At 40.6% G+C, this 27952-nt stretch overlaps 1 protein-coding gene across 3 annotated transcripts in view; it reads right to left on the minus strand.

The window, feature by feature from the left end:
* Positions 1-27952, minus strand: part of NECTIN1 (nectin cell adhesion molecule 1) — a 489765-nt gene that overhangs the window by 344774 nt on the left and 117039 nt on the right. For all 3 annotated transcript variants that reach the window (XM_073602553.1, XM_073602556.1, XM_073602554.1), the window contains exon 2: positions 1406-1756. In XM_073602553.1, coding sequence (XP_073458654.1) covers positions 1406-1756 — 351 coding nt within the window. The remainder of the gene's footprint in view (positions 1-1405; positions 1757-27952) is intronic.

The raw sequence follows: 27952 nt of genomic DNA on the forward strand, positions 1-27952 counted from the left end.
ATGATTCCCGATTCGTAAAACATTGCCCTTGGTTACTCATGAGTGATAACATTTTTTAATGGTATTTTGTTTCCCCCCAACAGGTAAAAATATACTTCTCATGTTAAAAAATACTATGAAGTATATTTTTATTTGACAGAGGAGATAAACATCTGAATTTAGGTAGAGGAAAAAATAACATGATCAAAAATAGTATATTACAAACCCTAATAAATGTAAACTTTGTAAAGAAATGGTTAGAGATTTCAGCTTTATCTGCTGATAAATATGCTTTATTCTGCTATGTTAGGTGAATATTGTACTCGTATGGTATTTGGTATCTTTGTAGTCAGAAGACTTTCATGGTTATATCTTTGGGTCACTTCTGAAACAAATCATAGGTAGAGGAAACATCTTTAAGACCTAACTCAACCACATTTTTAGTACTGGATGTGGAATCCAGTAACCTGTAGTGTGGTAAGGATAGAACCTGTGGAAAACTTGTGTAAGGATTTAGAAGATTTCTTTGTCCCCGTTGGGGAGATTTCTCCTCATTTCCATCTCTTTCAGGCAGGCTGTTTTTGGAGCTGATACCGCATTTCCAATAATGTTTAATTTGGACTGAACAACACAAAGATGGATGGTCAATATGAATTTCATGGTTATTTTTGGTGATTTCCAAAAGACTTCTGGGAAAGAGTGACCAAGTATCTTCTTCTACCATTGCTTGATCAGACTCAGTAAGACTACCACCCTTTTATTTTTCTACCAATGGTAGAATTTTTAAAGTAAGCTGCTCAGGCTGTTTTTTACGCTGCATCATCTCATCTGGCAGGGATGCTAGGAGCTTCCCAAACCATTCTACACAATTTTTAATTAAAAAAAAACTTTTTGGGAGCCTGGCTCCTATTGACTCAAATTGATATTTGGTTTGGAAATTCTGCATTTTGGAGGTTTGATTATTAAAAACAAAATCTGCAAACAACAAACCATGACTAAACTTCATCTCAAATTATTAATACTATGTGTGTCTAGCGACCCATGTGACAGCCACTTTATTTTTTGTTTTGCAATCATAGCTACAGGATGGTAGGGAGATCTCCCCATAGGGGCCACAGGCAGCAATAGAAGCTCAACAGAATTATTTAATTTTGTCTGTCCAAAGCTAAAATAAGGTTTTTACTGAAGTTGGGCTAAGACTGGCACACATTTGTTTCCATAGTCATTGTATAGGAATTTAGCTGTAAAGCCTTTTAACTGTATAGCCATCGAAATTGGCATCATATCATAAAGAATCTTAGGGTCTGGTTACTTTGAAAACCCAATGCGATATTAGGAAGAAGTCAATGTAATAGTTATGTAACAATTATGTAGCCATAAATAACTGCATTTACCAAATTACCTTTAAATAAAACAATAAACTTACCAAGTACTGTGAGGTTCAGTTGACTCTCACGGTTTCCAGTAGGGAATGTAGCAAATTCACATATGTATGGTCCCTCATCTCCTAGCTGTAACTGATTCATTTGGATAGTACCGTCACGAATAGAAGGGCTCTGGAAGACCACACGTTCTTTGTATGGAGGAAGGATTGATACACCCATCGAAGGATTAAATATAGCTACGTTCTGCTTAGAGCCATTTGTCGATTTCTGCCATGTGACCTGTGTGATCTTTACATTGGGCATGGGATTGACAAAACTGCAATGAAGGATAACATTTGTGCCAACGAATCCCGAGACTGTATCATTGACTAGTACCATCTGAGTATGGACACCTGAAAGAGAAAAAGGGATATATTAATTAATATGAGAAATACAAAATGTATGTAAAAAAAACACCTCATAACAACAAAAAAATCCTCCAAAAAAGTACATATGAGTGTATAAATGGCACAAACCAAATCTTGTTTCTTTCTTAAATTAATATTGAGCTAACCGGCCATTCTTCAGGGTTTTGCTCCAGGAAGTGACAACACTGCAGGGACTGCATTAAATACACATCAATGTTGTCACCCACAGCTACATTGGGCTGCATTGGTACACACACACTGAGGTGCAGGGTTTTCAGCGAGGTGGTCACTGCTGATAACTCTCCCCCCACTGACAACTGGAGCTGGGCACTGGACTCAGTAAATCACTCAATACCATCACTTGTTTCTAGGCTATGCCAGAGATAAAAGGGTGCTGAAGCAACAACCAGCAGGTTAACTGGTATAAGCATACAGAAAATAATGTGTTGCCAGCACACCATGCATTAATCAGTATTAGTCCAAATATTTAAGCAATCAAATCACTAGTGCATATGCAACATTTCAAGGGCATGCAGGTCCCCTTCATCAGGCATGTGACAGGGCCCTCCAAAATAAAAAAAAAAAGAGCATTGCTTTTCCAGGTGGAGAGAGAATGGATTATCTTAAAATATCTTAGACAGAGACTAAGGCTGGCCACAGATGAGTTAAAAAAAATTGAACAGTTGCCACCATCCACTCAAATGAGGTGGATGGATGAATCCCCACCCCCACCACCGAGACATTGTATTCTGACAGTGGAATCTGACGCTGTTAGAATAGACTGATCAATAGCTACAGCCATTGGTCGACAACAGTTTTCCAAGTTGTTTGGTCAACTTCTGTCCAACAGGTATGGCCACACTCAGATCAAAATTCGGACGGTTTCTGCTGGACTGGACGAATTTCGATCCTTCTATGGCCAGCTTATCTTTAAATCGCTATAACTTGAGAGGTAAACCACTCCACAGGAAAAAACACTCTCAACCAAAAAAATCAAGTTAATCAATCAATTTGGGTTCAACCAACCTGCTAGATTTTACATGCAATTATTGCTATCAAACACAATGGCTCCACGGGAGGGACTCCACTGTCAACATTGTGTTGATGGGGAAAACAATCACTGTATATAGTGATTTTTTTTTTTTTTGCAACCCGTGGCTGCAGGAAAGAAAATCACTCCGTCTATGGCCAGCTTAAGAACGGGGCTTCACTCTGACTCCAAGACAATAGCTTCAGGTGTCCCACAGAAAAAAATAAACTGAAAAACAAAAAAATCAATAATGTATAAAACATCTTTACTGATGTTGTAGCCTGAAACCATAACCAACAGTTAAAAAAAATTAAAAGGATATTAACCACATCATGGGAGGTTTTGAGGTACAATCGTGTGAATAAAGATGTATTTTGCACATTATAAGATATTTTTTTATATTATTGGTTTTTGCTTTTATGACTATTCTGTGGGACACCTGAACATCTTTATACATTGTTGCTTCCATAACTTTAAATCCCATCATTGTTTGGTCAATTGAGAGCTGGCTAAATTGAATGAGGATCAGCCGTTTAAATAGATGACAAACACGCACAGCAGATGTATGGGCACACATAGTTCAGTATTAGACCATCTGCTCATATTCCCAATCACATATACAACAGTATGCAAGGGTAACATCTGAAACGCTGTATAGTTAGTAGTACAGCGGATTGTTGACTGTAATCATATTTTACATCTCGCAGCAGTTCTGATTTGGCAGATGTCTACAGGAAATGTTGTCATATTCAGAAAATGATCATCTACCCCCTTAGCATCCTTTTTACTTTGGAATATGTACTGCCCTTGAAAAGGAGAGAAAAGCACTGCATAGCAATGCTGATTTAAAAATAAAAGTTCCCCTAGACATTTTCTTAAACATCGAAGGATCATTTCACAAGCAGACTAGCAGGGTCTGATTTACTAAAGTCATAAGCTTGCTGCTCATGCCCTCCGTCTCTGAAGATGCAGGAAGGATGCATTACAGCAGGTGCAGACAGACGCTTAATAGGCCATGTGAGTCCTTGCCAGCATTGGATGGCGCTTAGCGGCTCCCCCTGCCCACTGCCTATAAAACTCATTGAACCCTGCGAACAGCAGTCCCGCTGTGTGCGTGTGTGCTTGGCTGTTTTGCTGAGCATAGTGTAAAGCATCTCAATAGCACATCTCAATGCAGGCAGGACTCAGATGGCCTCTCAAGCTGCCGTCTACACCTGCCCTTAGACTGATTTACTAAACTGAAATGTGAAGACTATGCGCCTCCCAATGGTCATAACATTGTATTCCGGTTTACATCCACATGCCTTACAGAAGCAGGTGAGGCTTAGAAAAGTGTCATTACAACAAATTAAAATAAAACACAGAAAGACTAAAACTGTATGCAAGTTGGAATAAATAGATTTGTATATTCAGGCTCTATCTATACTATACATCAGGGTTTTGGATACACAGAATGTAAAATTAATTCTTTGTATGGCTTTGCCCGCTACCCAATAGTGAGGAGTAAACATTGTTTTTGGATTTGTGTTGGAAATCTGTATTAAGATGTTAAACTGAAATCTAAAGTGTTACTAAACCCAGGACCCTGCATTCACTATATCTGGTCTCCCACAGTACACACAACATGGAAATGCAATTATTTTAGTAAATATAAACTACTGAATGCCTTTTCTCATCAGCAGTTACAGCAGTCTTGTGACTCTGCTTAAAGCTTGTAGGAGGAATTTTCATTCTACTCTGACCGTCCTATCAGGCTGCAGGACCCCTCACCCTCTGTCTGGACAGTGCTGATCACATGCTCCCTCCCCCCAAAAAAACAAGAAAAAAAAACTCTCTAGTAATACATACTAAACTGTGCATGTGCAGAGTGCCCCAAGGCTCTGTTCTATCAGGAGATGGATTGGGGACTGTGGAAGAAGGGGAGGATCAGAGAAGAAATGATCAAACAGCCTTTTTCACACAGTGTGGAGGATTAACCCTCTTAGGTTCCACAGTGAGTATAACAAGCATGCTTTACTGCATATACAGACTGATTTTACTGTTGTGGGTTTAGTAACACTTTAAAAAAGATCAACAAATAACATCAGATGAGGCCCTTTGCTTGCCTGTATGTGGCCCTTGGGGCACTATTTATTCTGCTGATGTCAATAATGAGCACCATTCCTTTCATTGACACCAACAATGAGGCATAATTCCTCCTTCCTACTGATACAAACGATAGAACGTTTTTCCTTCCTCTGACACCAAAGAAAGGGCACTATTCCTCCCACTGACTCCAATGATGGGGAATTATTCCTCCTACTGATACAAACGATGGGGAACTATTCCTCCCAACAACACCAGTGATGGCGCACTATTCCTTCCACTGACCTCAAATATGGGACACTAATCCTTCAGCTGACACCAAAGATGGGACATTATTCCTTCCACTGACACCAAAGATGGATCACTATTCTGCCTCCCCCTTCTACCCACAGTCTGAAGGACAGTAAAACGGCCTTTTGTTTGTCAAGTTTGGAAACTCCTGGTTTAAACCAATATAACCAGTGTAATCGTTATTTTTCCTTAAAACTATGTATAGTAATATTTTAGGTACTTTATAGGATTCAAAAATGTGTTTGTGCATATGTGAAAATGGTTTTTATTATGTTCCTTAAAGCTGAACTCCAGGTAACTACAACGCACAAAGATTATTGAAGCTCCATAATCTTTCATACATCTTTAAAGTCAACTTTTCGGACATCCTCTTCCCTAGGAGATTTTTTTGGCATGCCAGGTGAAGAAAGATATACTCCCCCTAAGTCCACCATTTAGGTCCCTTGCCCATCTCTGTTTCTTGCTGTAGGTACCACCTATCCAGATGTGTAGGTTATCTCTTGCTGACCAGTTTACTGCCTTCCCCTTACGATGATTCCATTCCTCTTTTGGATCCTGAGAGAACCTTGTCACCAGACAGCCAAAAAGGTAGTGTCCACATCATGCAAACGGTGGTGTAGACACCCAAAGAAGGACCTCACCAGAAGAAAACAGAGGAGGAGTGAATGATCGGGACCTGGAAGTCATGTGACACAGGCTTTGGTGAGTAGAAAGGATATTAAAGGTTTTTTTGCATTCTAGCATTTAGCTGGGGTACAGTAGGAGGGATGGACATGAGGGAGTTTGCTTGGGTTTTAAATGCATTTTTTGAAACTTGAATTTGACTTGGTATTAAACTTTAGAGGAGAAGAGACACAAGGAGCCCCAATCAGATGTGCTGCAGTACAAAGAGCATACCGGTAGGAGGATAGAACAGATTGACACAGTCAGCTCATCTGCTTGCTGCGTCCTCTTTACTGTTCAGTCATAGGCTGGAGGTGAGAGGAAAACCTGTAAGTCAAAGTGAAACTGCACCACAGAAAGATTAAGTTTCCTCCCCTGCCAGACAAGAATGTGCTGTGTAGCAGAGCTGTATACATTTTAGAACTGGATGGACAGAAATACAAATACTTTTGGAAGATAAAAAGCAGCTTTCATCTGATTATCTAGAGCTCATCTTTCAGAATATACCTTTGTAATCTGGGAGGGAGCTCAGAACGTGCAGCTGGGACTCTGTTAGTGTGGCTGGATATCTTTTACTTAGATAATCGGTTGCAACATCATATCCAGAAGGTAGAAATGCCAATAATGTTGTTTGAACATGCAACTCTTTGAATAGTAAGATCCTGACTCAATTTTTCTGTTCTTGGGAAGGTCTCCACCTGTCTATGGGCGACCTATGATCGGCCATTTTCACTTTTAAGCTTCTTATTAGACCTTTCCAAACATAACTACAAATTAAAAAATGACTTTATTTTACAGCAGTGTATGTTTGTTTTCTTATTCTGCCTCCAATGATGCAATCTATTTCTACTGTCATCTAATAAAAACTTGAAAATGTTTGGGGAAGCAGATAAGAGATCTTTTAGGGACAAAGAGTCTATTGTTAATTCAACAGAGATTATAATCATGTAATAACCAAGTAAGGACATCACGGATAAAGCAGGTACAATTTACATGAGTCTGCTCATAAAGATCTGAGAAGTGGAAAAAATATGTGATATTCCTGTTGCAGCTCCAGATCCACACCCTTTCACAGCTATTACAGAGCCAAGCAAGGAATCTCACTTAGGTTAGTATTATTTTAATATGTAAGTAAGCTTTTGGCAGCAGCGATAAGATCCCCCATTCCAGAATGGAAATTAAAATTAAATTGATATTAAGTGCCGGTTCACAAGGGTTTTGCACAGAGTGGACCCAATCCTCCTTTTCTGGGGTCCCCCCGCAGCGCTCCTGGCTCCTCCTCTTCTTGAGTGCCCCCACGGAAAGCCGCATTCCATGGGGACACTCCTCAGACAGCAGGACTCTGCCCCAGCCCCGTCTCCCATGTCACTGGATTTGATTGACAATCTATCCAATGAGGACCCAAGACAGCAGCTGGAGCTGCTGTGCTCATCCCTGTTGCTTGGACGATCGGGTTCAGGTAAGAAAAAGGGGGGGGGGGGAGTCTGGGGGGAGTTGCAGTACAAAAGGTTTTTCACCTTAATGCATACAATGGCGGGGGGGAGGGGGGTGTATATAGAGATGATAGAGGGGGGAGTATATAGAGATGATAGAGGGGTGTATATAGAGATGATAGAGGGGGGAGTATATAGAGATTATAGAGGGGTGTATATAGAGATGATAGAGGGGTGTAGATAGAGGGGGGTGTATATAGAGATGATAGAGGGGGGAGTATATAGAGATGATAGAGGGGTGTATATAGAGATGATAGAGGGGGGAGTATATAAAGATGATAGAGGGGTGTATATAGAGATGATAGAGGGGGAGTATATAGAGTATAGAGTATATAGAGATGATAGAGGGGTGTATATGGAGATGATAGATGGGGGTGTATATAGAGATATAGAGGGAGGAGTATATAGAGATGATAGAGGGGTGTATATAGAGATGATAGAGGGGGGAGTATATAAAGATGATAGAGGGGTGTATATAGAGATGATAGAGGGGGGGAGTATATAGAGATGATAGAGGGGTGTATATGGAGATTATAGAGGGGGGTGTATATAGAGATGATAGAGGGGGGGGTATATAGAGATGATAGAGGGGTGGATATGGAGATGATAGAGGGGGTGTATATAGAGATGATAGAGGGGTGTATATAGAGATGATAGAGGGGGGAGTATATAGAGATTATAGAGGGGTGGATATGGAGATGATAGAGGGGGGTGTATATAGAGATGATAGAGGGGGGTATATAGAGATGATAGAGGGATGTATATAAAGGTGTTACCATGATATTATCGATGAGTTTGCCAAAAGAGAAGTTAGAACTAAAAAATTGTAGGAAGTTTCTTACTGCTATAATCTTTAAAAGGCCTTTTCTGCATTAGAGTATTTTCAGTCTGTACAATTAAATTTTCAGTGTTCTCGTGTGTGGAGATATGTTTTTAATTGATCTATTGTAGCAGTCATTGATAAAGGACGAGAATGATGGTGGTGGTGTGTGTGTGTGTGTGTGTGTGGGGGGGGGGGGGGTCGGCATTGAAGGACCCGGCCTTGGGGTGGCAAAGGGAGTAAATCCGGGCCTGGGCAAAGGTGTAAATCCAGCCTTAAATTGTACGTTGTCCCTGGTGATGAACTTTTCCTATTTGTTGCCTTTTGTTCTGTTAAATATACCATTAAAAGCATTTTGTTATATCTGTTTGAGATTTGCAAAAAACATTATGGCAGTGTCAGAAAGTCAGAGTTCCCCTGTGTACACTTGTATTATTTCAAAGAGTCCCAGTTCAGATCTTGAATTACAGAGCAATTGACCCCTGGGCATTAGAATGGGACGGATTCTGTAGTTTCATAAAAGACAACGGGTCAGGGCTGACACCAAGTCTTGCAATACCGGACCAAAAAAAAAAAAAAAGGCAAAAGTGATGTCATTCCACAAGAGGAAATTAGAAGCTAAGTGCATTTCTGCCAGATCAACAGATATTTTTCATTACTAGCAGGATCTTTAAAGAGATAATACACAATCTGGGTATCTCCTGGATCCAAGTTGGGAAATGTACTTATAAAGTCTCTGAATGCGCAGATGACCTGCTTCTATTCTTGAGTAACCCTGAGATTAGCCTTCCTAACCTGACCACAGCGTTTGCCACCCATGATGAACTGTCTAATTTCCACATTAACTATCAGAAATTGGAAGTTACATAGTCAATTCGGTTGAAAAAAGACACGTCCAGTTCAACCAGCATAAAAAATAAACCCCACACACACACACACAAATAGAAAACCTCCATATATACAATTCTATACCCATAGTTGATCCAGAAGAAGGCAAAAATAAGCCCCCAATAAAGCATGATCTAATTTGCTCCAACAGGCAATCGCACATTCCCTGGATCAACTTTTCCTATAAATATTTGTATCCAGTTATATTATGCGCATTTAGGAAAAAATCTATGCCCTTTTTAAAATTCTAGACCTGACCCTCTAATGGTCCACAATACTTAGACTGAAGACCAACTTTGCATTCAAATGGCCTCTTCCTATATTAGATACCTCAGAATCACCCTACTTAATGATCTCTCACGACTTTTTGCCCTCAACTTCACTCCATTCATACCGTCGATTCACAGAGTTGTCAACTTGGTCGATGAAGAATTTTTCATGGATGGGGAGATGGAATGTTATTAAGCAGAATGTCCTCTGGCATATTTACCTTCTCCAGTCGATCCCATTCCATATTCCTGTACTCTACAACCCTTAAAAAGCCCTTGAACAAATGTGTCTGGTTCTCCAAACCAACATGCTTGAAACATTTTATGCGGGCCAAAAACTTTAGGGGGAATAGCACTCCCTGATATCTGAACCGGGGCAGACATAAAAGATTAAACCAAGAGGAAATGTGTGGATATTGCAGAGATGTACTGGATAAGATTTTATTATTTTGCCCTAACATACGCTTTAAACAACCCAGAAACCTTCACTAGATCAGATGGTTTGATAACTACAATGCTAAACAAAGCTACATATACTGTATTAGTTCAACAAACAAGAATCACCTGTCTGTGAGTCTATGATTTTCTTCCTAACTTCAGACCTGTACAATACTCTTTGCTGGTTTTATAGGAGATAAAATGGAGATTGCCGTATCACACTCTAAGAGCTCAATAAGCAGCTTTTAGTTTCTCCTTGCAAATGAGCAAAGCACACAGTTTCCGAATGATTTGTATGAGTAAATCAAACCCCTGAGAATCCCCTATTGCTACTTCATTACAAAGTGCAAGAACCTAGAAAAATGTAGCTTTCGTTACTGCAGGAAATTAAGTGCTAAATTAAGTATCAGAGTATTAGAGCTGAGAAAGGACCCTGCTTACTGGCATGCATGACTTTACTGTGAATTAAAATTAATTATCTGTACTAAAATCAGTGAAAATTAGTGGAAATGGTTGGGAAAGCTGAGCCTAGAGGTATTCAGCAGAACTGCAAATGAAATATATTTATTTCCAATGTTTATATAGTGCTGATTTATTATACAGCACTTTACAGAGTGCATGTCTGTTCCCATGACATCATTTGTAGCGCAGTGATTTTATGTTACTGCATGGCCATTGAAAGTTACATTTGTTACCATTCATGGTTCTACAGTGGCTTGCACATAACTATTATTTTCTGATCAGTTTATGATTCGGTGGATTTAAGAAAAGTTTTCCATTAATCACCAGAAGCTCTGATGCCACACATTGCATGACACAGCCTCAGGGAAGTCCTGGAATTATCTCTCCTATGCTGTCCACACACCAATTCATTGATACACCAATCTCCTGCTGTGGCTTTTGTATTTTGACAGCTGGCACCACCAGATGTGAGAAAATACCGGTACAGTGCCTGCATCTAAATGGATGCAGGCGATGCTCGGTTGATAATTGTCCACATTGCGGCCTTTAACCACTTCAGCCCCGGAAGAATTTATCCCCTTCCTGACCAGAGCACTTTTTGCGATTCAGCACTGCGTCTTTTAATTGACATTAGCGCGGTCTTGCGACGTTGTACCCAAACAAAATTGACGTCCTTATTTTCCCACAACTAGAGCTTTCTTTTTGGTGGTATTTGATCGCCTCTGCGGTTTTTATTTTTTGCGCTATAAACAAAAAAAAGAGCGACTATTTTGAAAAAAACACATTATTTTTTACTGTTTGATATGATAAATATCCCCCAAAAATATATAAAAGAACAAATTTTTCCTCAGTTTAGGCAGATATGTATTCTTCTACATAAATAGTAAATAATACGCTGCGCTTTAGAATATTATACAATAAATGCGTGCTGAAGAATAAAACAAACACGTGTAGTGTTAATGTGACATGACAAAAGTAAAATAAAAAACAATAAATATGTTAATTAAAACATTAATATTAAAGTGCTCATATGCATCCAGGTACTTTGTAACACAGATATAAGTGTCCAGTGGTATATAGGGAACAACACTAGTCCCACTTACTGTAAATAGCAAAAAGTGCTATTGTGCAAAAACCAAGTCTTTTTATAAAACAATGCTGTGACAGTCCTGTTGAAAAAAGTGCATATGCGTGGTATCCAGTAGAAGCACTGCTGACATGCTTAGAAATCCATGCCTCTAAAAATGATTGACAGGTGTTACAGATCATGCATTTGTGCTCTTATTCCAGTGATCCCCTAGGTATTAAATGCTCACCTTGGAGCATGTGACTTAGCAATTCCGCTCAGTCAATACACGCTTGTGGACCACCCCTGGGTTCTATAATGGTAACAGGATCATGGGCTTCCCACGCTGTATCTCGGGAATAATGGGGAATAAAAAGCCTCGATAGTGTGATATCGCTTTAAACGTTTTATTAAACAAATAAGAACAATCCCACAATGGGGTACTCACATGTACCAGGTGCATCAGTGCACCATTCTGTATATGGCATGAAATATTACAGCGGCTGGCTTTGGAATGATGTATGCTTCCTCCTAGGCAGATAGACTGCCTGTCGTACCTCCCCTACATGTGCTCGATACAGGGTAATCATATCTTCATAAGGGGGAATACTTATCATGCAGAGAATGCATGAAGGTAAAAAACCTTCTGGGTGTAGCTCCACCTCCACTCCAGCCTCCCTTTATACTTACCTGATCCCCATCTCGATCCAGCAATGTGCATGAGAACAACAGCTCTCCCAGGTCTCTTTCTCCTCACTGGCTAACACAGCAGTGGGATCCAATGAGGAGAGAGTGGGAGGCGGAGCCAGGTGACTCTGTGTATGTGAATGGACAATGTCCATTCACAAGAGCCAGGACCGCTCACGGGAGACCCAAAATGAAGAGGACCAGGCCTGCCCTGTACAATACCATTAAACAGAGCATGTAAGTATGACATGTTTGTCATTAAAAAAAATACAACTTTTAGAATCACTTTAATGTATGGCCAGTTTAGTCTTCTGGATGTTGTGCTATTTATCATGCATAATACTGCAGCTACTATAAACCCAAATCAAATGTTATGTAAAATAACAAAAGTATCAGAAGTCACCTTTCAACCATATGTATAGCTAACATTTTTAAGTAAGTTTGGTTAGAGGAGGGGAGGTTTGAATCCCTGTCAATTCATTTTTAATTGTGTCTGTTAGTAACACACACCAGCTACTGCAGGGGACTGAGACCTCATATGATTCAATTTTATCTACAGCGAGAGCTGTTCCCTTAAACCTGGATAAGGACTGCAGAGTGAGGCCCCCGAAACGCACTGGATAGCAAATGTATTACAGATTTGGAATAAAATATAATTTTTCTTAAATTCAACCTTTTACTGTGGCACTCCAATCTTCTGATCCAAACACTAAATTCATTTTTTAATGTCCTTCTCATTGGTGAGAGATTCGTTCATCTCCTGACCCAGAAACACAACAGGAAGTGAAAAGAAATCTCTACAAATTGAGAACAATTCTTCACATAGACAGTTGTCTCAGGAAAATGTTCCCAACTGAAAGATTTACCCAAACCTCTTGTTCTGGTGAAGGTTGTAAAATGTTGGATCCCCCAACATTTTTTTGTCTTAGTGACAGTGGTGAAGCCCTAAGGCTATGGATCACTTTGACATAAATCGTTTATTGTAAAAACTGGTACTTAGAATTCACTGGTTATTTGCTAAACTGTATATGTTTCCTTACTGTAAGGGCTTGTTTACAATTGCTTCAAAATGTGACATTGGACACGCTTTTTTAAAGCACTCTGAATACCAATCAAAGCACCTCTCACTAAATAAAATGGTTACCTTACAGTCCTGTTCACACATTGTGTTTGCTTTGCTTCAAAAATTATACCTCATGTTGCTTTATTAGTGCTTCTAAGAAGTCTATGACAACGCTCGCTTACAGCACATGAAGCTTTTGGAGGACTTTTATTCACCTTTAGCTTCTCATTGTTTTGGAGGTATTGCAGGTATAAGATAACCAGGATGCACTGGGAAACCAACAAGCGAACTGGAAAGAGGTCATCAGCAGTGACTTCCGGTTCATGTGTATATATTTTGGGAGTGTCTTGTGTAGACGTCACATCTGGTGTGCAGTGTAGAGCAGCAGGAAGGTGAGCAGGGTCCAGACTGGAGCAGAGCAACTAGAAGACAGCACATGTGGTGTACAACATGGGAATGCTATATCGGAAAGTAAACGGGACTATAGACTGAACGGCAGAGGATCAGCGGAGTTGGGGGACCAGAGCAGGAGAAACTAACAGATGTCACATGTTTTGTGCAGCATGGGAGCAATATAGCGAGAGGTGAGCGGGGACCGGAGATAGAAGAGGATCAGAAAGACATAAGATTAGCAGAGCTGGAGGTTACTACTAAGTGGGGGGGCATCAGCAGAGCTGGGTGTTACTACTGAGTGGGGATCAGCAAAGCTGGAGGTACTACTGAGCAGGGGATCTGCTGAGGGAGGTACTAATGAGCTGGGGATCTGCAGAATGGGGATACTAATGAGCTGGGGATCTGCTGAGGGAGGTACTAATGAGCTGGGGATCTGCAGAATGGGGATACTAATGAGCTGGGGATCTGCTGAGGGAGGTACTAATGAGCTGGGGATCTGCAGAATGGGGATACTAATGAGCTGGGGATCTGCTGAACAGGGGTTCTCCTGGGCCCCTTTTAAACAAATAAAAAATCAACACACACAGGGCATTTGCCAGGCTTCATTAAAGCTTCAAAAACACATCAAAAAAGCATGTTGAAGCGGTAGGTGCTTTTATGGGTGTTAAATTTGAAGCAAGTGTGAACGGGCCCTAAGATGTCATTATTTGGCAGTGGAATATTTGTATATTTGTATATGTATTAGAATTTTATCCAATGGAACATTAACTATTCCAGTCCACACCTCGCTGTCATTATCCGTGGCATATTTACCTAAACTACTACTAGTTTATTGTGCAAAATCCTGGCTATTTTCAGATTACCAAAAATGGTTGACTCTACCAATATTTTTATGTAGATTTGGCCAGAGCGAAACAGATATCTCACTGATAGTGACAGGTGAGGAAACCATTACCCATGTCCAAATGTATCAAGAAGCTACAAGGACCCAAAACCTTCTTTACTTAAGACAACAACTGACAGCAGTCGATGCCTGTTGGAGCCTTCTTTCTGGTTTCTTCATGAAAAAAAAAAAAAAGAAATGATTGTTTACTTTCGCAAACAAGAATTTTACAAAAATGTGGAAAGCTCTGTGCATGACAAAAAACAGTTATAATTACTCGCTAAGCAAGCGTCACAAATCAGGTTCATTGCTTGCAGAGACCTGTCCATATTTGGCCACCCGGAGACCTATAGACAAAAGACACCCAACACAAAATACTGCACCTATCTGTACAATGGAAACGCAGATTTGTGACCACATTTCTAAATATATCTAAAAAAAAAAACCACACTGCTGGACTGCACGCTGGAGAACAAAGACAGAGCACATGGCTTGGAGACTCCACCCTTCTACATAAAGAATAGGAGATCACAGCACTGTAAAACCACATTCCCTGAATATACACCATGAATGAAGGCGAGAACAAAGGATTGTTGGCGTGCACTTTAAATATACCAAACGAAAGAACAAAGCTGCTCGATGCATCACCTACCAAAACTGAAAGAAACATTAAAACACAACCTTTAAGATCAAAGACTCATCAGGCTAGGAGAGCTGCATCCTAATTATTTTTATTTGCATGTACCGTGTCTGCAATAAAATAAGAAGACAAAGACAAGAAGTATGGTATCTGCTGCCATACACGATCAGGTACTAATATTGTCAAAAAGAGGAGACATTTCTAGCTTATATGTATATGTGATTCTGCTGCTTTCCTTATTGTAAGTGAACTATATAGTTTCAACTCTCTTCTGGTGGTACTAATATTTTTTTGTGCATTGGAACATTCCGGTGGACACAGTTGAGTTCCTGTAAGAAAAAGTTTACTTTCAACACAGGCTAAGGTCTGAGAACAAATGCAATACCATGGTAAAATAAATGGAAACACATTTCTTAAAAGTATTATTAAACCCTCAATATGGAATGTGATCTATAGCAGCAATCTACAAGACTCTGCATGTTTGCTCTTTTCTTTGTGTCTGCAGCCTACTCATTTTTTTTGCTATCTTCATTTGAAGCTTCACTGTACTGTACTTCCATGATAAGTGGTCATGTGACCATGACAGTGCTCACATCCTAACCTCCCCGACCAGAAGTTAAAGGAGCAATCATAGCTCTACAAGAGCGACTGATTAGATATGTAGGTCATTGAGAATATGTTGTAAAAAAAAAAAAGTAGTAGTTGGTGTAGGCTGCCTTGGTGCAAGTAAATACTTCTACAATAATCTGGAGGGTTTAGGACTACTTCAGTCCCACTGCCTTTCCTCTCTTCAAGTCCCAGAGGTTTTAACTTAGCATATGTTTTTTCTGGGGACAGATAGTGATTTAACTTGGTAGAACACTTGAATATAAATATTTTAATGGAAAATGAAAAAAAAAAATATTTTCATGTAGTATTTTGCAGTGGCCAATAAAAAGGTCAAGGTTGAGTTTACTATATAAAACATTTAAATGTTTAAAAGGTCACATTTTAACTCCTTAGCACCGAGTGCACTCAAATATGCGGCCTCTCGGCGATCAGCCAATCACGGCGGACACATGACGATGAGCCCCGCCCTGCCTTCCGGCATTCTAAACCCCTTAAGGGGCCGGTATGCAACGGCTCTAGGAGGTTAAAGCAGAACTTCACCCAAAAGGGGAAGTTCATCTTTCCCCCCTCCTACCCGCCTCTATTATTTTTGGATACTTTTTTTTTTTTTGAGAAGCGGTACCCATTTCCAAAAGTCAGTCCCCCTCGGCTTTAAAGCTGCAGCTGGCTTTCTAAAGTAAACATGTTGTTTCCAGAGACCCCCTGGACTGGTGAAGACAGCGCTAGATCCTTGAACAGGTAAGTGTCCTTTTATTCAAATTCAGCAGCTACAGTATTTGTAGCAGCTGACTTTTAATTGTTTTCATACAACCTGAAGATCCCGTTTAACTGCACCTTCACAGGGGTAAATAGATTCAGCCAATTAAATTTTTCCTCAAGTGGAAGTTCTTAATTGCCCTTCTCTTCACCCTTTCCAGTTCAGCAAAAAGCCTTTTATGAGTGGATACCTCACTGGCAAAGCCGTTATCCATGTTTTTGGTGGAAAAGGGTTGGCACTGATCACTCATCGGGTACTAAGTGCTGTCTGTGACTTTGGCAGGCTTCTGTTGTAAGTTTCCTAGAATGGTTAGCAATGCTTCAGCCTTCTAAATGATCTTCCATGAGTAAGACCAAGTATCATGGATGGAAAGGCCACAGCCACCATAGAAGTGTGATCAGTTCTCTTTTCCTGGTGCAGGACATCAGTGAAGAACCCACAGGAAACTGGAATGGTCCAACACCAACCAAAGCAGAGTTAACCATTTTTGGTGGATGTTTTATTAAAGGGGGTGTAAAGGCAGAAGGTTTTTTTTATCTTAATGCATTCTTTGCATTAGGATAAATAATCTTCTGTGTGCAGCAGCCCCCTCAGCCCCCCCCCCCCAATACTTTTACCTGAGCCCATCTCTATCCAGCGATGTCCACAAGTGCCTCGGCCTTCCGGGACTCTCCCTCCTAATTGGCTGAGACAGAGCAGCGGTGCCATTGGCTCCCGCTGCTGTCAGTTAGCCAATCAGAAGACTTGACAGGAGAATCTGCAAAGTGACAGCACCGGGCTAAGAAACACGGAATCGGACCACAAGAATCCCTTAGCTATACCAATAGCCATCTAGACAAGTCTCTGAAGAAGAGGGTTACCTCGAAACCAGTTAGTCAATGTGTCTATGAGCATTGTGAATTTCCGTATATGGACTTAAGAAGATACTGTTATGTCTAGGCTATGATGTAAGCATTGGTTTGCGAGTACATTCACCTCCGTTTTACAATATTCAATAAAATATGTTTTAAGGATAATGCGCTAGGCCTACGCGCCTTCTTTGTTTCCTATACCTACAGTCAAATTGGACATCAGTCAAATTTGAGGGCAGTGAGGAGCACATTATCCACACACAGCAATACGTCAACATAGGAGTTTAACACCACATTGGGACTTATTGCACAGTGCAGGAGATTGAAGATAGTGACAATTTCAGAAGCCAATCAGGAGAGAGAGTGGGTGGGGTGGGGCTAAACTGCAGCTCCATGTCTGAATGTATACACGGAGCTACAGCTCAGCTCGGGTGCCCCCATAGCAAGCTGCTTGCTGTGGGGGCACTCAACAGGAGGGAGGGGCCAGGAGCTCCAGCCAGGCACCCGAAAAGAGGAGGATTCAGACTGTCCTGTACAAAACCAACTGCACAGAGCACATAAGTATAACATGTTTGTTATTTTAATAGAAAAGATACTTTACATACACTTTAACTAGAAATACGTTTCAGATGTTTCCCATTTCTCACTATCTCACTCTCTTTTTTTCAATGCAAAGTTAAACATTTACAACATAGAGAAACAATCACACAACCTCATTTGTGGATATTTACGTAAGGAAAGAGTAACAAACTGCAAAATTCTGCTTTCATTAATTTTTTTCCCATAATGCTAGCATGGTTTTCAGACGGCTACAGAGGATGGATCAAATACCAAAAAACATTGGAAGGTATTGCACTACTAATTGAACGTGCAATTTTGCCTAGGGAGGGTTTTAGTGATTGGATTGAATTTAAAGAAAATCCCTGTACACACTCTAATAGGGAAACATGCACAGCTGAGACTATTATTCACAGGTTGGGTGCTGGGGATCCCCTTCCCCGTCTCCCTTGATCACTTTGAATCAGCACAGCCTGTCAGAAATGACATGTAGATAGCAGAGGAACTAGACTGCAGACAGAAATCACACTCAAAGCTTTGAATGGAAGCAAACACACATTATATAAGAGGGTCCTTTCTTCATTTTTCAGAGGTTTACAACCACCTCAAGTGCATTTTACTGCAAAAGGAACACTAGAAAGATTCTACTACACACAGGGCAAGATTGGATTGTGTATGCTTTCATAAAGTGTTTTGCCACACATTTGCCAGGCCTTGTAACATTCACTGTCATCTGCCAATGTGTAAAAAAAGATGGAAAATCCCACATTACTCCTATACCTATCTCCATTCAGATGCAATACTGAACCTACTCACAAGTGTTAAATGGCAGAAAGATAAAGCACACTAATAAAACAATAAACAGGAACTGTAATTGTTGTGCTCAGGCGTTTCCCATGTTGCCCAGTTTTCCAAGGCCCAGGAGTAGATTTAGGTCTATAAATCCTTATTTCAGAGTGATAATAAAATAATATAACTGTCATAAATGTTTTTGCCGAATGTCCATATGTAACCAACTAGCAGTCTCTGCAGACTGGGAATTGCTCATAAAACAACCTCCACTTGTAATGCCTCGAAATTCTGACGCACTCTCACACAAAGAACTAACCTCATTCAGTAACAGGGCCATTTTATGCTGTAATATTTAAAAAGGGCCTCTTAACAGATAGTCAAACATACAGTTTACTGTACATACAGTTTACATACATACAGTTGTATACTAATTAAATGTATTTTAAATGCAACTAGTATAATTTCCTAAAATTGACTTGATATCGGCCTTGTGTTATCCCCGGTACAGCAGTACAGACTGGGCATAGGAGAGGCAGTATTGTGAGACAATCAGATGTTCTGCCTATAAAAGAATATGACATAATGAGAATACAGAGAGATGACTTGGCTGTACCTTCATTGTCTGAAATCAGGATAAGGGCAGAGAGGAGACCTAGTGTGCTGCCTTAATGTGACACTAAGCCCTCATTTACACCGAATCCGACTATGAAATTGTACGACTTCACTTAAAATCGCACAATTTCAAAGCCGCATGTCAGTGTGACTTCAGGTTCTTATGTAATATGGCAAAGCACTGGCAAAGGCAATTAGGACTTATGTCCATATACTGCCTTTGCCAATTTTGAAAAACTTCATGCACAGATGTCTATGCAAGTCACACCTGCAATCGCCAAAAATAGTACAGGAGCTTCTTTAATCAAATCAGTGCGGCACCACAAAGTTGGCGCCATGCCGATTTGAACAGTTTCATTGCCGACAATAGGGTACAAACTGCCAGGCGATTTGGACCTGTCAAATCGCATGACAAGTCGCACCAGTGTGGACAGGAGGTTAAATGATATTCTTATTCTACAAGAATAATCCATACATATCTACTACTTAATGGCCCTATAATCTATTTTTCATGAAATAGTTTCTTTCTTATTTCAGCCCCCCTCTCTTCTGTCTGTTTTGGAATGAGCAGTGAACGTTAGCTGCGGTCATGTCCACTGCCCAGTGTACACTAAAAATCCCATAGTTGCCACTGAGTCCCAACTTGGGAAAGAGCAAGAGAAGGTGGATACATTCCTACATACAGTGGGAGCATGTAGACTAAACATAGCCACCCTGTAACAGGAAGTCAGATAATAGCAGCAAAAAAGGAAAAAACACACACACACACATTTGGAGATTTGGAGAAGGCCAAGAGCAATATAATAATTTTGAATTACAGATACATTGTTGAATATAATATATTTTTTGAAGCAGAGTTTAGTAGGACTTTAAATCAGTAGGAAAAAGTCAGGTCGCCAGGCTAGCTCTGTGGCAGAGCAGTGTAAATCTAAGGACTTGATGGACAAAACTACAAATCTAGGCAGGTAAGATAACTTCCACATTTCTACTGTGCATTTTACTGTCAATCACCTTTTACTTTACATAAAGCGGTAGTAAACTACCGGCTTTTTTTTTTTTAATTTTAACCCGAAAGGCAAAGTTATAATGTGCCAGTATGCAATGCAATATGTAAAACTTACCTTAAAATGAAGCCCTCCAGCGGCATGCTGTCACTGTTGACAAGGCTTCCATCTTCACCTGGTCCTCATTCCAGATTGGCGGGCTCTGGTCTTTTGATTGGGTCTTTTGATTGCCGTCACGGCACAGGACTCTGAAGAAATGGCACAGGCGTGCTGTTCCTTGAGAGCACATGCGCCGGTTTAGTCACCGGTGGCTTCACAAGTAAATATCTCCTAAACAGTGCACTTTTAGGAGAGATTTACTGTACCTATAGGTAAAAATCAACCAAGGGAGCTTACTCCCACTTTAAGGTAGAACTATAAGCAACATTTTTTTCTTACATTTTGAATAGAGTAATGGAGGGCTATAACCCCTGTCAGAGTTTTTATTTATTTTTTGCTATCTGGGTCCCATAGCCAAACAGGAAGTGAGAGTAAATCTCTGCAAATTAAGGGAATTTTTTTGGGGACCCCCATGTCACCAGAACTAGGGTCCCCATTGAAGGATTTCCCCTTACTTTTCTGGGGACCCAAATTTGGGATTTTCTTTTACTTTCATTTTCAATGATAACGGCAAACAGGACAAATAGAGAGGACCAATCTCCTTAATAAGAGCACAGACAGCAAGAAAAACTGACAGGGCTTCTAATCCCTCAGCATTCTATCCAAAACTAAAAAAAAAAAAAAAAAAAAAAAAATGTTTTGCTTTTAGTTAAACTTTGGTCTACATGGTCCCTGGAAACATTTTGTCTATGGAAATGTCCCTGGTTTTTACTAACCATATTGCAAATTTCTCATATTTCTATAGGATTCACTATGAATCTGTATTAAGAGTACACTTGCAAAAAAGCACTTGCAAATAGTATTCATTTGCATGTCATAATTAAGTATATAATAATTTCCTCTGCATCTGCATTGTACAAGCTAAAGTTTTTGTAATACAAGTCATTTTAGAATAAGCGTTTATGTCATATATATATTTAGTTCCCCGTTCCTCATAAAAATGATATAGGACTTTAAAAATAAAAACAGAGGAAAAATGTATAATATAAAGGCATATTTGCACTCACAAAAGAGTATAGAAATAGCAATGGCCCAAAATACAGTAATGAATGCCCAACATCTGTGGTCAGTGGCAGGGCTTTGTATATTATGGTAATGTGTTGACAATTCCCGGGCCAATGGCTGAGTTTCATGTAATATGGCAAAGCACTGGCAAAGGCAATTAGGACTTATGTCCATATACTGCCTTTGCCAATTTCGAAATACTGTGAGCATTAGACACTGGCTTTTTACCTTCTGTAATATTTCCCAAAACTCAAAATGTCAAATTGTTTTAAACCTTAGAAAAAGTCTGGAAAAAAAAATGATGTTTGCATAATTCCCTCAATGCATGATTTTCTACAGCCAAAGATTTAACAGCAACAGCTCTTAGGGAAAACAGTAATTACAACCCTTAATCCAAAAAGTTCAGACACTGTAAAAAAATCTACAAAAAAACAGAAATCAATGATGTGGAAAACTCATAAACCCAAATAGTGTTCCCAATAGAAAATAGAAAACATATCAAAATGTTTAAGTGGAGAAAATGTACCATTTTAAGAAAAAAAAATTGAAATTGAAGCAGGAACATGTCTCAAAAAAGTTGGGACAGGGCAGCAAAAAGCTGGCAAAGTAATTGGAGCTAGAAGAACATTTTGCAACTTAGGTTAATTAGCAACAGATCAATGACATGATAGGGTGTAAAAAGGGCATCTTAGAGAGTCAGAGTGTCTCAGAAGTAAAGATGGGCAGAGGTTCACCAATCTCTGAAAAGCTGAATCTAAAAATTGTCAAACAATTTCAGAATAATGTTCTTCAACATAAAAAAGTAATCATCGATAGTACATAATATCAACAAAAGATTACAAGAATCTGGTGAAATCTCTGTATACAAGGGACAAGGCCAAAATGCGATATTGGATGCCCATGATCTTTGGGCCCTTAGATGGCACTGCATTAAAAACCTGCATGATTGTGTGATGGAGGCTGAGGAATACTTACAAAAATCATTGTGTGAACAAAACTTGCCATGCCATTCAAAAATGCAAGTTAAACCTCTATCATGCAAAGAAGAAGCCATATCTGAACATGATCCAGAAACCTCACCATTTTCTCTGAGCCAAAGCTCATTTAAAATGGTCTGTTGCAAAGTAAAAAAATGTTCTGTGGTCAGCAAATCTAAATTTGACCTTCTTTTTGTCAAGAACGGGTGGTGTTTCCTCCAGACTAAGGAGAAGAGGGACCTACTGACTTGTTATCAGCATTCAGTTTAAAAGCCTGCATCTCTGATGGCATGGAGTGCATCAGTGCGTATGGAATGGGCAGCTGCACATCTGCAAAGGCACCATCAATGCTGAAAGAAATATCTAGGTTTTAGAGCAGCATATGCTCAGGCAAGAATAGAACATTCCTCTCCCAAAACTCCAGCAACTGGTCTCTACAGTTCCCAGACATTTACAGAGTGTTGTTAAAAGAGGAGGGGATGCTACACTGTGGTAAACATGGCCCTGTCCCAACTTATTTGGAATCGAGGTTGTACTTTGCCAATTTTTTGTTTCCGTCTCAACTTTTTTGAGATGTGTTGTTGCCATCAGTTTCAAAATTCTTTATTTTTTTTTCTTAAAATGGTACATTTTCTCAGTTTATGTCAGGGCTGGGCTCAGCCCTTCCCTCTCTGAGCTGGCCCCTCAGCTGTCGGCTAATTGCCAGCTCCTTTCTCTCCACAGTGACTCAGCTGTTGATGATCTGCTCGTCAGTCCTGGCTACTTAAAGCCGTCCAGCTCACTTCATCTCTGCCTTCGCCTTTGGTCACATCTCAGAAACTTTCTCCTGCGTTCCTGTTGCAGACTTGCTCGGCTGACGTCCCTTCTGGCTCCCGATCCTGCTTGCTGTACTACTACGTTGATCTCTGGCTCTCTGACATTGGCATTGGCTGACTACCCGATCTGGTTACTGAACTCTGGCTATGTATTGACTACACTTACTCTGTTTACCTTTTTATTAGTATTAAACAAGTGTGATTAACTGTATTTCTGTCTCGGTCTGATTCATGGTTTTTGACAGTTTAAACATTTGATATGTTTTCTATTTTCTATTGGGAATAAAATATAAGTTTATGAGATTTGTAAATCATTGCATTCTGTTTTTAAGTAGATTTTACACAGCGTCCCAACTTTTTTGGAAATGGAGTTGTAGAAAAAAAACACGTAGACTGCCATTGCGAACCACCCCAGGGAAACGTTAGCTGTTAGGTTGTCTCTATCTTCATATTATCAGTCACTGACCTGGAACAAGCATTTGGCAAGTGAAGTCAGAACTCCTGAAGACTTGTTCCATGCCAGTGACTTAAAAGGTTAGGATGTAATAGCAATCCAACCAGGAAAGGATTTTCAGAAGGAGAGGTCAGAAATAGCAGTATACATATATTTATCATGACAGATTTCCTTCAAAAGGGACTGTGTCACTTTCCCCAAGATTTCTAAAGAACTCTATGTAATAGAAGACAGTGACTACTCACCTTTCCGGAGGACACCGAGTCTTAACTTCTCTGTCTTCCACTACTGCCGCATCCACCAGAGTCTTTAGCATTCAACACTCCCAGTAGTGTCAAATGCCCGCATCCTCCACTGTTCGTTCACTGTGGTTCCTTCACATGTCATTGTGGTGCTATAGTAATGTAGGGGTGAAAGAAGGAGCAACGGGGGACACTGGCATTAACTTCTCCCAACAATGATAAATTTGAAAGAATTTGACAAAGGCTGCAGAGGTTGAAGATGGAGGTGTTCATTTGTAGTCCTCCATTGCAGGGAGCTTAAAGTACTCCAGCAGATGTATTTTTGCAAGTCAGAAGTGTACAACATACCTTTCTTTAATTCCATGAGCTCCCTGGGGGTCCCCAGAAACTGGGGATCTCAAATCTCAACTTGGTGCTAAAATTTGGGAACTGGCCTGCTCCCTTCCAACACTCATCATTGGGTGGTTTCTCAACTTATTAGGCAGCCTTGGTGTCCAATAATGATATGTGGGAGGTGTGTGTGGACAAGGGGAGATCGGAACGTTGATCTGCCCCTCTTCCATTCACAGAATGTCTTGTATTCTGTGCAAAGAATTTAATATGTTTTGTGAATGGGCGAGGGGAAAGGATGGTGGAGAATGAGCAACCTCCTATAGTTCACTGTATGAAGGCCAAAACTGTCAGTTTTAATGCTGGAAGTTTGGCGCATACAGTAGTGTCTAGGATAAATTAAACAAATACGTTTTATAAGAATGCAGCACAATCCACACATGGTACACCCATCCTTAGAGGTTATTTATTTTTTGTTTTCAAACGTTTTTTATTGTAGAAAAGTATAACATCTGGGTGTACAGGCACTGTAGTGACATGAAACATAATGGCTAAAATGCCCATAACAGAAAGATGATACATCACGCACAGTGCGAACAATATTTCTCATAATCGTACAAAATGAGCCCATAAAACAAAGGTAGTAAAATAAAAAGGAAATGAAATGACAAACAGATAAAGAAAAAACAAAGAAATAAGAAACATACCGTTGTGACAAATGTGCATTTCTATTAAAATGAGATTGCTGTCAGGGAGTAAGAAACGATGTATCTAATTTTCTGAGAATCAAATATGCTGTAGTGGCCCAAGGGTGACCCCCCCGCAAGCTCCGACATTTAGGATCAAGACCCGCGTTAATGGGGGCCAGCCGTGGGCCCCGAGGGGTCCTCCAGGCTGTTGCTAAGCAGATGAGCTGTCCAGATGCTCCATTTTCGATCAAATATATGTATGGAATCCATGAGAGTATGATGTATTCTTTCCATAGACCTGATGGACTCCATACGGGAAATCACCTGTGACCAGGATACTCGGGGGCGCTTCCAATTCAATGCTATTGCCCACTGAACTGCACTGAAGAGAGTATGGATTAATTTTTGTAGGGGGAGGGGAACACCCGGAAGCTCCGCAAACAGCAGACACATTTGACAAGTCAGTGTAAGCGATATTCCGGAGAGAAGCCTTATGAGGGATGTAGTTTTGTTCCAAACTGTGTCTAAGGCCTTACAGCTCCAGAACGTATGTAACAACGTGCCCCTGTCCTGGCATCCTCTAAAACATGTGCCAGAGACCAGGGGATATATTCTATGAAGGCGTTCTGGAGTGTAGTACCATCTGGCGTGAAGCTTGAGTACCGTTTCCTTAATCGACACAGAATGTGTGCATTTATGCATGTTGTTGATCATGTCCTGCCAATCTCCGTCAGGAACCTCCTGGGCCATCTCAACCTCCCAAGCTACCATTGCCAAGGATTTTTGAGGGGAGTTATGATCATTAAGGTATTTATAAAGTACGAAGATGGTCCCCCTATCCCTTGCCTCCTCTCCACATAAAAGTTCAAATGGGGTTTTCGACACTTCCATCACGCCCCTCATATGAGTCGAGTAGAAGTGTCGAATTTGCAGGTATTGGTGAAACCCAGACCTGCCCATATCATAAGTCCGCTGCAGGTGAGTGTAGGAACAAAAGGAGGCGTTCTGCAGCAGGGATGCGAGATTCACCAAGCCTAGTGCAATCCATTTATGGTATGGCAAACTGGAGGAGAAGGCCGGGGGAAATGAGGGTTCTCCCAAAAAAGAGGATAAAAGGGGGACATCTGAGTGCAACTTGAATTTCTTGCGATAGAGAGACCATAGATAAAGAGATTGGCCTACAATATTATTTAATGGGGTGATATCTCTAGGTGAGACTGAGCGGGACCACAGAATACCGGGGAGGTAGTATGGAGTTACCGAGATCTGTTCAAATTGTAGCCATGGCACAGGGGCAGGGACAATGTGCCACTGCGCCATTTGGATAAGCCGTGATGCCAGAAAATATTTCCATAGATCCGGGCATCCCAAGCCTCCCCTCCTCTGGGCTCTATACATCAGTACTTTTCCTATTCGTGGTTTTTTATTTTGCCATATAAACCTAAGCAGGTCCATCTGAACCTTCTGAATAACTGATCGAGAAACATATAGGGGTAGGGATCTGAAGAGAAATAGTAGCTTGGGAAGGATGTTCATTTTCACTGCCTGGATTCTCCCCAGAAATGATATGTGATAGGAGGACCATTGATTTAAAAGGCGTTTGACATTGGAAAAAGCTGGAGGATAATTCAATGAGAATAACTGTTTCAGAGAGGGGGCTAATTTAACACCTAGATATTGTAGGGAGGTATGGTTCCATGAGAATTTAAATTTATCTGTGAGAGTGGTCAGTAGATGTTGCGGGAGGTGAATTGGTAGAGCCGAACATTTAGAGGGGTTGACGCTTAGGCCCGATAATTTATAGAAAGAGTCAAGGGAGGACATGAGGTTAGGGAGGGAGAGCAGGGGGTCTGAAATGAATAATAGTACGTCATCCGCGTAGAGGCTAAGTTTAAATTCCTGATCACCCTTTCTATAGCCCTTGATGTTTGGGTCACTAGCAATGGATCTAGACAGGGGCTCCATAGCCAACGCAAACAGAAGTGGGGATAAAGGACACCCCTGTCTAGTGCCACACTTCAGAGAGAAATAGTCTGAGTAGCATCCTGGAAGCTTAATTCGAGTTTTTGGGTTATGGTAAAGGGCTTTGAAGCCATGTATAAATGCCCCACTAAATCCAAACCTAGATAGGACTGTATCTAAATACGTCCAGAGAACGCTATCAAATGCTTTGTTTATATCTAAACTCAAAAACAATACTGAGTTTGAGTTCATATGGGCGTCCTGCAGGATATTAGTGGCTAAACGTATATTATCTGTGATTTGCCTCGACGGGATAAATCCGGTTTGATCGTGCGATATCAAGGTTATTATAACTTTGGCCAGTCTGTCGGCCAGGATCCTCCCAAAAATTTTAAGGTCATTATTTATAACTGAAATGGGGTGAAAGTTTTGGGGGAGGGTATGATCTTTGCCGGGTTTAGGAATAAGGGACATGTTGGCTAGTAGCATTTCTTCAGGGAAGGATTGTCCTTTGAGTATTTGGTTATACATATTAGTAAGTGTGGGGAGAAGGGATTCAGCAAATTTTTTATAATAAACGGGAGAGAAGCCATCGGGGCCCGGGGCTTTGGAGGGTTTAAGAGAGGAGATAATGGAGGCAATTTCCTCTGATGAGCAGGGGGCATTGAGGATATCCAATTGTTCCCCCGAAAGTCGGGGAAGCGAGAGGGCATCCAGCCAGGACTGCATGGAGGGAGGGTGAGAAGGGTCTGGGCCAGAAAAAAGTTTTTGATAGAAGGTGGAGAAGATCTGTAGAACATGTTTTGGATGAGAGGTTAGGTTTCCAAGGCTATCCTTTAATTTATAAAGGTGGGTCGGTTGGGTGGTCTGTTTAAGCTTTCGCGCAAACATCGTAGAAGCCGAGTTACTGTATAGGAGAAAGCGAGCTTTAGACCATCTAAGAGATTTCTCGATGTGACCTGACAATATATCATCAAGGGCTCTCCTTTTTTCGGTGATTTGGAGGAGCACCTCCTGTGTAGGGGATTGAGTGTGTCTATGATATAGTTGTTCTAATTCTAAGGTGAGTTTGTGGGTGTCCTGTTTTTTTTGACGTTTTAAGGTCGTGGAAAGCTCTATCAGGTGGCCCCTCATTACAGCCTTATGGGCTGCCCACAGCGAGATCGGAGAAATGTTCTCTACATTATTAAGCCT

The sequence above is a fragment of the Aquarana catesbeiana genome, linkage group LG10, assembly GCF_042186555.1.
Source record: "Aquarana catesbeiana isolate 2022-GZ linkage group LG10, ASM4218655v1, whole genome shotgun sequence".
NCBI lineage: Eukaryota > Metazoa > Chordata > Amphibia > Anura > Ranidae > Aquarana > Aquarana catesbeiana.